This window comes from Manacus candei, unplaced genomic scaffold, assembly GCF_025592945.1.
Source record: "Manacus candei isolate 608988 ecotype Guabito, Panama unplaced genomic scaffold, ASM2559294v1 h1tg000011l, whole genome shotgun sequence".
Taxonomy (NCBI): Eukaryota; Metazoa; Chordata; class Aves; order Passeriformes; family Pipridae; genus Manacus; species Manacus candei.
The window spans coordinates 15,301,075-15,314,349 of NW_026138059.1; the positions used below are offsets into that span (position 1 = coordinate 15,301,075).

General features: G+C 35.2%; 1 protein-coding gene across 2 annotated transcripts in view; it reads left to right on the plus strand.

Moving 5' to 3' along the window:
- The window catches only part of PRIM2 (DNA primase subunit 2), a 104,032-nt gene that overhangs the window by 13,959 nt on the left and 76,798 nt on the right, over window positions 1-13,275 (plus strand). For both annotated transcript variants that reach the window (XM_051777865.1, XM_051777864.1), the window contains 2 exons: window positions 119-239; window positions 12,389-12,484. In XM_051777865.1, the coding sequence (XP_051633825.1) occupies window positions 119-239; window positions 12,389-12,484 (217 nt within the window). The remainder of the gene's footprint in view (window positions 1-118; window positions 240-12,388; window positions 12,485-13,275) is intronic.

Here is a 13,275-nt window from a genome sequence, read left to right on the forward strand (position 1 = left end):
CCAAAGTCAGCATTACATTTAATGCCGTGTTCACTAGGTTTGAGGTCTGGTTTTTAAGGAAAGAGAGAATGCATGTTCTGAAAATGCATTATGGTTTTTTTTCATTATTCCTTTGCAGTGAGGATCTCAGGCGTTGGTTTCTTCAGCAAGAAATGGATCTCTTCCGGTATCGCTTCAGCCAACTGACTGATGGTTTAATGCAGAAATTCCTGGAATATGTTAATTTATCATTTGAAGCTGTAAGTATGTTACTTTCTGTATTTACGTTGCATGTGCCTGTTGTTTTTTTAAATTCTCATTAAGATAGTTTTAGCGCTTGTGTTTAAAAAGTAAAAAATGCAGTTATGGTTTCAAAAAAACCCCAACCACACAGAACTTCTGAACTTGGAGAATAGTGTGTGTGCCACAGAAATGAGGATTAAGTCATATAATTTTGTGCCACAACAAGTCTGCTTCAGTCAACAAACACAACTGAAACAATGTGTAGTTACACAGTTAAGTTGACAAGGTTTACAAGAGCTGATAGGAGGTATTTTTTAATCAAGATTCGATGATTCTTGATCTAATCCATCCAGAATGGTTTGGGTTGGAAGGGACCTTAAAGATCATTTAGTTTCAACCCCCCCTGGCTTGAACAGGGACAGATTTCACTGGACCAGGTTACTCAGGGTCCTATCCAACCTGGCCTTGAGCACTTCGGGGGATGGGGCATGCACAGCTTTTCTGGGCGGCCTGTTGCAGTGCCTCGCCGCCCTCACACTAAAGAATTTCTTCTTAATATCTAGTCTAAACCTACTCTCCTTGAGTTTGAAGCCATTTTTCCTTGTCCTGTCACTACATGCCCTTGTAAAAGGTCCCTCTCCATCTTTCCTGAAGGGTCCCTTCAAGTACTGGAGGCCACAGTTAGGTCACCCTGAAGCCTTCTCTTTTCCAGGCTGAATAATCCCAATTCTCCCAGCCTTTCCTGATACAAGAGGTCCCCCATCCCTTTGATCATTTTGGTGACCCTCCTCTGGACTCACTCCAACAGGTCAATGCCCTTCCTGGTCTTGTCTGTCTTATCTGGGCAAAAAACACTCAGGTTAAAATTGCCTTGCTTTCTTGATGAATTGTGTGATAATTGACCCTAGAGGTTTCAGTAATAAAGCAATGGCTGTGTTTGATTCTTATGTGAAGTGTATATGCAATCTGTTCTCATCAGATTATTGACTTCACTTGGAAAATAATTTTGGTCAACATATATCTTTACTCATAAGCTTTCCTCTAGAACCTTTGCAATCTACTGACTACTTTTAAGATGTGGCTGCTTGCTATAGAAACTGAAGGAAACCACAGTGACCTGGGGACTTTATACATTTTTCCCTCCATGAATACTGACATCTGGAAAACTGTGTGAAAATTAAAAATACATGCATTCAATGAATGCTTCAGATAGCTGTTGAGGACATAGTTAAAATTTAATAATCCTAGCATGCAAATCTTGTATGGATTGCTCAGAAAAGTAACTGACTGTGTAATTGTCCCCATGGGGACACATGGTTGTATGTTTGTGCATGCTAAAAAACATTTGGTTCTGCTTGTTTGTGCATATTATGTGAGTTAGTGGAGCTATAGATATATAACCAAGACTATGATTTAGCTTAAAAAACACAAAAAAGGCTGGTATTAAATGTAGTAGCTAAAAATTGCATAATGTGTTGAAGGATTTATATATAATTTTAAGAGAAATTATGTACAATTAAGTAGCAGTTTTATTGTTACACAGACCATATAAATGCACATACACGTTAATTATACTACTTTGGTTTAATAGACCATTTTATTTTGGCCCATTAAGTACATGCTATGAAGAATACAGAATATAAGTTTTGTCCAAAATTCTGTAAATGCTCTTATTCTGAAGCTGTTGCTTTCTCATTAGAAATTAGATTCAAAACTTTTTTCCCTTTTGACTTAAACTCACTCTGGTTCTTTAACAACTAATGAGAAACCTTGAAAATGACAAATCTATGTAGACAAAAAACTGTTGTTTTTGAGGTGTTTTAGGGATATTAGAAAAGCGTTCCTGCTATTATATACTGTTTTGTTTGTGTGAGTGGATTAAAGGAAAATGTCTATTCCAGTTTCTATATTAATGATTTTAACAATATTTTGCAATGCAGCTATGAACTGTTCTGTTAGGAAGCTCCAGCCTTGCCTGTAGCCCTCAGAGGAAACTTAAGTTAATAAAAATTAACCTACAATCATCAGCCTACTGAAAAAACTTTTCTCTTAAAATACTGCTTAATTAGAAGAATTTAAATACTCTAAGGTAGGTGGCTGATGTATGTTGTATATTGCTAGATTGAAATATCTGGCATCAGTGTATGTTGAGGATGAAATAGGGTTTTTTCAGCATTGAGAATAACAGATGGGCTTTCCTGGGTCTTCGAGAGACTATTAGAAATGCCATTCTCTGGTGCAACAGACCTTTCAGTGAATGGTATGTTTGTGGAGCTCTATTTCCATTGCTTATTCCCCAGCCTCGTATTCTCCTGTCACAGATTCAGTATTCAGGCTTGTGAGAATAAATTAATATTTGTGGGTTGCTGGAAATAGCTAGGAGTATGGCTTGGTTCAGTGCTACTGAATGTGCCTTCAATATATCAAAATGATTAAGAAGGTATTACTTTCTTACTCCTGTTGAGGCAACAAAACATCATGTCATTGGAAATCTACTTCCCTGCTTCTACATCCCCTGCCCCCCGCTTCCAATTCTTACAGAAATTTAAGCAAAACTAATCCTTCCTTGCACTATCATGTATAAAACATTTGAATATTACTAAGGAATTCTATCTGTATCTGAAAGAGGTCTAAACTCTATGGTGCTATGTAGGGGCCACTAAAAAGTAAGGCCATTCTAAAAGCAGTATTTTTTTCCTCAATGTTCTATTTGCAAAGGCTTTAAAAAGGAAATTACGATGAACTATTCTCCTCATACTTCTCTACTAGAAGGTACAATGTTTTCGTGCCTTATTGTGCAATAAACCAAGTTGGAAATCGAACTTTGTGCTCTACCTGTTTGAAAGGGGATGGTCTTCAAGGAAAAGAAATTAAGTTCTGATATTACAATCCAGTTTTTATATGGGTAAATGGATAGAAATTCTACTATGGAACTTTTAAGTGCTTAAGATACCCTAAGAAACTTATTTAAATTTCTTTAAAGAGAAAACAGGTGCCTTGCATTTTCTAGGTGGTGGTTCTGATTTCAGAATTGTAGTCTGAAAAGGCCAGAGCTGCTAAAGCTCAAGTGTTGGTGTAGTCTGGTGTAGCTTATGTCAAAAGTTTGAAGAACCACTGTAAGAGTGATTCTCAGTATTTAATGAAAGAACTTGTCAACTGTTTTTTGGGGAGGAGAAATAAGTGGATCGTCTTGTACAGTTTTGTCAGAGTTGTTTTCATTTACAGCGCCAACAAAGTGAACCTAACATTGAGAATTCCATGACTGCCACCTCTCTCCTTCTCTTGTTTGCTTACATGCATGAGAAAGTGAGACTTTTATTCAAATATTTTTTGCAGGGGTTTTGCAGACTAATTTCTGAGATTTTGTGAATTATGGATTGAAAATTACTGCTTTGTGGAATCAAGAAGTCTTCAATCCCACTCATGGATAATACTTAAGAAGTTGTAAAGATCTTTGAATACCTAATAAAAAGATCTTATTTAGCAACTTTTTGGCAAGAATGAAGTTGTTAATAACTAGAAGAAAACATACCAGATTTCAAAAGTTTTTTATATGACAATAAGATGTAGAGAGTTTGATATGATAGTAATTCTGATTTCATGATTAAAGAGATTTTTAATCAAAGAGCAAGAGCTTTCTGAAAATAAAAATAGAAATGAAATTTAATGAAAACAAACATTTTAATTTTTTAATAGGATTTCTTTTGTCCAGTGGCTGACATTTGGAGCAAAATAGATGACAAAGGGTTTATTGAAATAAATAAACTGTGGAGTTTTACCTGATTATAAAGATGCCCTCAGCTTGCAAAAGGAAGGCTATAAATTGTTCGAAGTACTCAGGTTAAAGATGATGAGTTCAGGATAATGAGTTAGTGTTTGAACATGCATAGGATTATTATAATTAAAAATTTTTACCATGTCTGTGAAAATAAGCCTTTCTACATTTAGTATAAATTACGGAAATTTGAAGCTTAGGTAAGTTCTTCCTTGAAAAGTTTTTACAAAACTGGCACTGGATTAAGTCAGTATATCTTTAGTATTTCTGTGAGAAGCCTCTGGACTTTCGGGGGGGGGGGGAAAGGAAGTTTGATTTGAGTTTGAGACACTTTTTTGATCTATGAACATGGAGATTGCATTTTAGTCACTTGTAGGAATAGCTTTGGCCAATCTCTTCTCTGGCAAGTGTGGAAGATGCCTGGAGTGGTGCTGCCCAGCTTACTGGAACATTGGTTTGGTGCTCAAAGTTTTACAGTAGTCTGAAATATTAGTACTTATACCTATCAATTTATGCCAGCTTGGGCAAGAGGTGGAGTGAATAGTATTAAATAAAATGTCCAGAAAGGAAGAGGGTCGAAGGAAAGCAAGAATAAATCTATACTTTAAGAGTTTTTTCCCCGATACATTAAATGGTCTTCTATCACAGTGAAAGGAGAATAATGGAATGGTTCTGAAAGTATTTTAGAATGTTTCCAGTCTGTTCTATACTTTATGTGCTACCAAAAAAAAAAAAGGAAAGAAAAAAGGTTTTTAAAGGATATTGCTGTTGTCATCTAGATAAATACAGAAGCTTTTTTTGTATGGCATGTAATCTTCAGCTCTCAAGGCACATTAAATAGTCTATGTGCTAAGTCAGTCACGTAGGGAGCACAGGAAGTCCTTAAGCAGCACTCAAGAGAAGTAAATGCTGACATTTAAGTGACAGAACCCATCAAAGAGAGTATGCAAACACCAGGTGTGCAGTTGAGATTTACATCAATATAGAAGATTAGAGCATTAAAATCTTACTATAAATGAGTAGTTATATCAATGATGCCTGACAGTTTCTGGCAGTAAAACCTCTAATATAAGATATTTAAAGGCAAATACAGTTAATATTTTAAGTGTTATAGTAATTGAAGAAAGTATTTTAATCGCAAAGGAAATTCTTCAGTATATGAAGGAATTATATAAAATAACTGGTTTTACAGGTAAGTGACTCTTGGGCTTTAATTAGGAAGTCATTCAGAAAGTCATGGTCAGAAGTATCTCCTTTGAATCCCTTAGTCTGAGTTTCAGCCTCTTGTCTAATTTACCTTGCATAGTTTCAACTGTCCAAGACCTACTACTTGTTCTTAGATATCAAGTGGAAAATCTGTCCTTTCAGTATCTGCAGCTGTGAGTGTTGATACATCTTGTGTTGGTTTGGAAGATCTAATAAACTTCTGGTGCCTTTCCACCTTGTTCTTAGGAAAACTTGCCATAAAACTTGTTCATCTTAACTAGTCCCACTTTGTTTCTCTCTTGGGACAGCTGAAGGGTCTCTTCTAGTCAGGTGGACCAAAATGTTCTGTGGTTGCTTTCAAGGTGCTGTGTATTTTTTTGTTTGTTTTGTTTTTTTGGTTTGTTGTTTTGTTTTGTTTCACCTTTATCACTTGCAGCAATGTTTTGAAGATTACAGTAGTTTTATTTGCTTTGTCCATGAAAACCTCACAGCTTTGCTTGCATATTCATATCTCACAGTGGTGATCATCATTCTGCTGCTTTACTTTCCTTTTAACTTTTTTTTAACAAGTGTCAATCCTAATATAAGTCTATTTCTTCTTGTTCTATCCACTAGTTGAGAAAGATGGGGTTGTTTCCCCATTTGTTTGTTTTTACCTTTTCTTTGTATTTCTACCTCTCATTATACTTTCTTGTTATTTCTTCTTTTATCCTTTCTTTGTATAGTGACTTGTTGTTTTTGTGAGTGTCCTTTGCAATTTTTACAGCCTTCAGTTTTAGACCAGATTTTCTTGTTTGATCCTGTTCTCCAGAGCTCTTGCAGTGTCCCCAACCTCATGGCATTTCACTATGTAATCTACTTCTGTTTTAATATGCAGGTTAGAAACTGAAATATTAAATTTCAGTTTAAAACTAAGTAGTATCGAAACTTTGCTTAGTATGTCCTACTGTTTTTGGTTAAATTTTTCCATGCGTGGCTTTTCCAGTGGGTTTTGAACACAGATTATAGACGATTCTGTGGAACTGTTTGGTCATTTGTTTGTGAAAATATCTTTCAGTGACTTTAGGGCCTTTTGACACAATATGATACTTGCTTCTTTCCCTGTCTCTGAGGTTTGGTGCACTGTCATAAAGTGCAATAATTGGAATAACACAATTTAATTTTTGACAGACACAGGTGAATTGCTACTTGTCTCTGGGGTTTTTTTTCCTAAGTGTTGTTGCATGCTTTGAATTGTTGCTGTACTTTCCAGAAATTTAACTGGATATACTGGAATGCAGAGTGGAGCAGAAGGCAAAGTTTTATCCTTAATTTATTTTTTGGTGATGTTCTGGTCATCATCTTGATTGTTCTGATTTCATGTGACCCATCTTTCTTATCTTCAGACTGTTTGTACCTTGAAATAGACATATTTCCTCTTTGTTGCTTTCACGAGAAATGAAAATTAATAGTTATTATTATGTCTTTATCTGTGGTGTAAGAATGATGTATAATTGAATTTATATTCCCTGCAATGCTTCTGTTCAGTGTTATCTTTCTGCAGTGTGCAAAAGAAATAAACTTCAAAGTGTAGTATATTTCATTTTGAATACATCTGTGTTGCTTTTTTTTCTCCACAGAGGATGAAAAAAATCATGTTTAAGTTATTATAGAACTTCTTTACCTCTGAATAACCTCTTGAAATTTAAAAAAAATACTGTGAATTTTTTTTTATAACTTCTAGTTTAGATGCCTTATTTTAGGGTAACAACCAGTTATTGTAGAGTTAGCTGTCTTAATTTTTAAATGCTGTTATAAAGCATGTTATTTTAATAAATGCTTTGGATCATAATAATGTGGAAGAAATGGCAGATGGGAATAGTCAGTTGAGGGAGCTAACGCTCTGTAGTGCATCATTTGAGAGGAAAGAATAAGAACTGCAAAATAAAACGGAAAGTGCAAAATGCGTAAGTGTTAGAATTTTTTTTGCGCTGTAGCTCTTTGATGGTGCAGTTGAAGTGCTTTTTTAGCAGCTTTAAACAGTAGAAATTAAACTTCTTTAATTTCCATTTTTATGATCAGAGTACTCCTATGAGAGACTTTCTGATATCGCTATTATGCTTTCTTCAAAAGCATTTATCTTAGTAGTGGGGCAGTTGTATAAATATTTGTAATTTAACTTCTTGAAAAAATGCTTTATGACTGCCTTTATTGGATACAGAAGATCCCAAAGTCATAATTTGATTAATGAGAACGGGGACTAGTTTGTGTCCCTAGTAAGTACAGATACTCAATATCATGTCTATCCACCAAAAGACTGTGACTATAATTATCCATTTTGGTAGCAGCTGTTTAAACCAAAATGTTCTTCTGATAGGGTTTATGGCTGATCATTTTAGATGTATCAAATAATATTTCTTCCTTTCCCAGACAGGATGGTGAAAATGCCTAAAAGTAAAAATTGTCTAAACCTTAATTTTACTGTCCAAATAGGCTTAGGTTTGCATTTGTTAAGGAAATGGTTCTGAATTTTATCTTAGTTTTCCACTACTTAAATCTTATATTTGTCCCTTTGCTTGAAAATCAGCAATGCTTGTCTTACACGTGACAGCGAAGGTCAGAAGTGATGCCTAAGTGGGAAACAGTGCCTTACTGCCAAAGTAACCTAAAAGTATTTATTTTTCAGTCAGCTCCATGCTTAAAGTCATAATAGAAACAAAATTGTATCTGGAAAGGCTTAGGAGTAGGGTAATTTTTTAAATGCTAGAGTTTGTTAAATGAGACAGTGAAACACGTATACCATTAGTGCTTTAGAAAACATGGCGGGTTATTCTCGTCCCAAAGTACTTAATTTCAAAAGAAGTAATAAATTTCTTAGTTTAATCATTCAAGTTTCAGAAGATAGATTAAAGTGAAAACAAATTGTGGCTTTGTCATAGAATTGACTGTTGCTTTCTTAAAATTCTTTTTTGTTCCAGAGTAAGGAAACACCGTTGATATCTAGGTTTATAGCTACTACAGTAGTTGACTGTTGTTATGTATGTATGTTCCTTACTGGGAGACTTAGAAACACCAAAATTAAGTAGTTGCACATGTATAGTGGTATAATGTGTGCATGCATCTTTATCTCTTCATTAAAGCAGAGTAAGGATATCAAATTTATTTTGAAATTTTTGAACTACCTCACTGACTATGTTTGTGTAACTAAGCCTTACATATTAAATTATTCATATCTTAATCTAAATTTATGTGTCTTTGTGTTTCCTGGACAGTTCTGTGATTAAAAATCAATGAATAAACTGCACGTAGAAAACAAAAAGCCTGGAAATAATACAGCTTGTCCTGACTACTTGCTTCTTCCCCTTCCTCTCATGTCTTCCCTTTTTATGTCTTTATTTTTGTAAATTTTCTAAGTCTGAGAGACTTATGATGAAGTGTTGAATTTTCTCAAGCTATGCTACCTGACCCACTATCACTGAAAAAGGAAGATACTTTTCCTGTTCTTTGCTTAGGCAAACCAAAGGCTGACATAGTGGTCAGCATTTCACTATACTGGCTACAAACAAAGGAAGCAAAACTAGTGAATTGTTTTCTGTGAGGTGAGTTGAATCAGTTCAGTGTGGAAGGTCAGAAGAGTTCTGTGTTTTGTTTTGGGCTTTTTTTTTTTGTTTTGTTTGTTTTTTAATGTTTTGAACAACACCAGTGATCCTGGTGAGGCTCACTGAGTGCTGTCAAACGTTAAGCAACCTGTTTGTCTTTCTAGACGTGATTAGAATCCTGAATGCTGTATTTAGTTGTGTCTAGGTTTTAATGATTACTGAAATGTGTTCTTCCAAGTGCCATTTTAGAGATGAAACTATTAAATAGACAAACCATAGTATTCTTATTAAAATAATTTAAAAAATAAAAACAACAGAAAAAAATAATCTTTTCCAGCTTCTGTGAACCGAGAAAAATTGGGATTCATGGTTTCATGGTGCTCTGTATGTAGAGATACTTGCACAACCTGTCTGAAGGCTTGAGTCTGACTTCAGACTATGAGGAGCATATTTCTTTGCATTGGATGTTCAATCAATTTTACGTGAAAGTGGTGAAATCAGTAATGCCAATGGAAGGTTATTTTTCATGTTCCAGTCTTTAGGGAAGCAAATTCTATTTTTAAATGCATTCTGGAGTTGCCTCTCAGCTTTAGTTAGGGGCTAGGGATGCCCTTGTTTCTTCTTTCTCTTTCTATATCACCTGAAAACGTCAAGGTGATGGAAGTTCAGAGAAAAGGCAAGGATCAGTCTTTGCAGGGCTGCTGAAGGTGTGTCTAACCTATAAGATACTTGAGGCTGTAAGATGTAAATTATTTTACAGCTTTATAGGTATTATTTATTTATATTATAAATAGTACTTTGCAATAATATTTGTGTTTGTTTTAAAAATACAATTTTTGATAAAACTATTTTTGGGAACACTGTCCACAGTCTTATCCAAATCTTCAGTCATGGCCCGTTAACATATTTTTTGTGAGGTTTCTTTAGGATAACTTTTACCCCAACAATGTTAAATTGTTTGCTAGTACATGCAAGAAAAAGTAAAATCACTGTGACTTTTTATCTGTACAATTTAGTCAAATTACTAATAAAGAAGGAGCTAGACAACTTGTGAAGTTTGGAGTCAGTATAATTATGTGTGTCTTAAAGATAAAACCCCATTGAAATTAAGTGTAATACTGAAAAAAGTGGTTTTGTGGATGAAAATGAGCTAATTGGTTTTGGAAGAACAAATTCTTGTTCTCCACCCAGTGTTGTTGACCTGTTTATAAAACAGTCTCTGGACTGTTTTAATGGTGTTCTGCAAAAAAAAACAACAAACCACCCACTCTATCTTTGGCTTGGTTTGATGTGTTTTTTAGTAAGATATCCTAGAAGAAATAATGCAACTGTAATGCAACTACAATGTGTTATGCTGTTTTTATTCAAAGACACTGTCACTGAGGATTTGGAATGACATGATAGACTGGGCTCTCTTAAACAGTTTCTAGTAAGAAAGCATAAAAATGTTAGATTTGAAAAATGGAAGCCACTATTTTGGAATTCAAATTTGAACTTTGGTTTATAGCAGGTGAAAGACATCCTTGCAGGCTGATATGGTGACTTAGATTTAGACAAGAAATAGATCATCTGGAGGGAGTTGCGGGGTTTTAGTAGCTTTGTGTGAAATTTGAATATAGTTTAGTGTGTCATGTTTGAAAAGCAGGAATTTTTCAAAGTCTATCAAGAAGTAGATTGGTAATGAGAACATTTTATAGAAAATGTTTTCTAGTTGCATTTACAGAAACTCATTTAATTGTTTTGATACAGCTACTTTGTTAAAGAAAAATGGTTTCCTTACAGGCTCTTTTTCCCTGAGCTTTACATTTTCAAATGCAGAAATATAATGCTACTGTGTATTTCCTCTGTCTTCAAAGTTACATTCTTCTGTCTTGCTGTCGTCTCTGTGATTATTTTTTAAAGCTGTTTTTCCTGAGAGAGGACATCAAGATGCAGACAGGGTAACCATAAGCCTTCTTGACATTGCTGCCTTGGCCATTTCATATGCATCTATCAAATCACTTTTTTTTTGCTAAGGTACTTCTGCAAGTTTGAAACTAAAGGTTCCTTCCTATGAATTCCAAGAAAAGTGTTTTGTTTCATTTTCTCGAGGTTTTCAATTGAGAAGGAAAAAAATTTTGTTCAAATGCCTATTTAACTGCATGTCATTGTTGATCAGTAAATTAGATATTCTGCCCCATTCAGAGAAGAAAACTGCTTATGCACAACTCTTTCCGTGGAGGGGAAGGACAAAGTGTCTTTTTTATCTTGCATTTGGAGTCTGGGCATGTGTTGCATGTGGTGGCCTGGGCTTGGTTCCTGACTTGTCTCTAAGAACTACCTTGACTGCAACCTTACATCACTTCAGCATAGACAATGGAGCACACATGCAGTTTATGGGCAGCAGTGTCTCACAACGTTATGCTTTGATGACATCTCTGTCCATCTATATTTTGAGAAGGTATTCTATGCTTCTTAACACTTAATCCCTTTCACTCAGGGACTACTTCCAGTATACTTTATCAAGAACATATTATGCAAATGTATGCAGTTTTGGGCACCACAATATAAGAAACCTATAAAGAGGAAACTGAGGAGAGACCTCATTGCAGTCTACAACTTTCTTGTGAGGGGAAGAGGAGGGGCAGGCACTGATCTCTTCTCTGTGGTGACCAGTGACAGGAGCCAAGGGAATGGCCTGAAGTTGTGTCAGGGGAGGTTTAGGTTGGATATTAGAAAAAGATTCTTCACCCAAAGAGTGGTTGGGCACTGAAACAGGCTCCCAGGGAAGCAGTCACAGCACCAAGCCTGACAGAGCTCAAGAAGCGTTTGGATGATACTCTCAGGCACGTGGTGTGACTCTTGGGGGTGGTCCTGTGCAGGACCAGGAGTTGGACTCTGATCCTTGCGGGTCCCTTTCCATTCAGGATATTCTATGATTCTGTGATGTGTGTTAATGTATATGCAGTATTTAAGTTTTTGTTTTAGGAAGTGTAACACTGTGATTTTTCAAGCTAGAAATTTTGGGTTAAATACTTCAAGTTGTTAAATAGAGCATTGCTGCTTAACTTACCTGGAAAAGCGCTAACATTTAGAGGACAATAAATATACCATTGTTCTCACTCCTTAAAAAAAAAAAGTTAAATTTATGAATATAAGATTATATATAATTTTGTTAAAAGTCAGGATTTAAAAATGAGCTGAAAGTGATGTTTTTGTTAAAAATCTGACAAAGTCCTTACTAAGTGCCATTGATTCATCCTGCTTTCTTTTAATGCATATAATAAATTCAGAGATGAGCAAGGATTGTCATGAGTTTTATTTTAAAGAGATTGACTTTTAAAAAGTATGTTTTCCAGTTCTTGTGTTAATTTTTAAAATTATTGTATTTTAAAATCTGACCTTTTGCTTCATGAGGAAGGTTGCTTAACACTATTGACCACTAGTGTTTTGCTGGTTTCTGCTTAATTAATTATTAGTGTTCACGTGCTGAATATGTAATTCTTTTTCCCTTTTCAGCTAAACTGGTGATATATTTACAGTTGAAGTAATCTTTTCATTCATGTTAGTTAAAAAAAGCCTTATTCTAAAGTATTTCAGCAGTTTTAAAACAACTTCTCCATTTTAGGTTAGTGAAGACCTGAAAACTGAACTGGCAAATGAGCTGTGTGCATCAACTCCTGGCCTCAGTCTGCCTAAAGTAAAAGAACAAATGTTCTATAAGGTAAGTAGAAATTGCTAAGTTCCTCAGATCTGCATTCATTCTCTCTTAGTTAAATGTGCAGTTACTAGTTTTAAGTTTACCCAATACTAACAGTTAATCCAACTATCTAAATTAACTGAGGCTAATGAGAGTTTCTCTACTTCATGTGGGTATAAGGGTAGAGAGAGGGACTGGGAAAATGAAGGGAGCTTTAAACTGCTATGCATGTCTTCTGTCCTCTTCTGCTATCCTTTGCTTTGACACAGAAATGGCCTTAAGTTTTAATGTTTCCCAGACAAATGACTTAATTTGCCTGGCTGAAGGACAGTTCAGGATGGAGACATTCTCAAATATCTGTTGCTGAAACTATGTTTGGTCTGATTGTATTAATCTGGAATTCATTTTGTGAGAGATCAAGGGGAGAGGAAAGAAGTTTCTAAATGGAGCCCACTGATTCTTTGGAGCGAAATTGGGTTCCAGATCTGTTAGCAAGACCTCTTAAATGAATCAAATATTTCGAGACATCTGAAACAGAAGGCCAGCAGAAGTCCATTTTCAAATATCAAATCAGTAAGCAGTGCAAAGCTACATAAATGAGTTAATAATTGTAGATAGGAGCTTTGAAGTATCTTATTTCGATGAGTTGCATGACTTTCCGTAAGCAAACAGTATTTTTCCACCAAAATAATGATCAGCTATTCCTAAAGTCAGCGTGTAATTTCACAATCTTTGCCTTTTGTCTGGAGACAGTGTTAAAGGACAGAGAAAGACTTAAAGCTTTACTGGTCCATCTTGAATCTCAGGGCTGTACA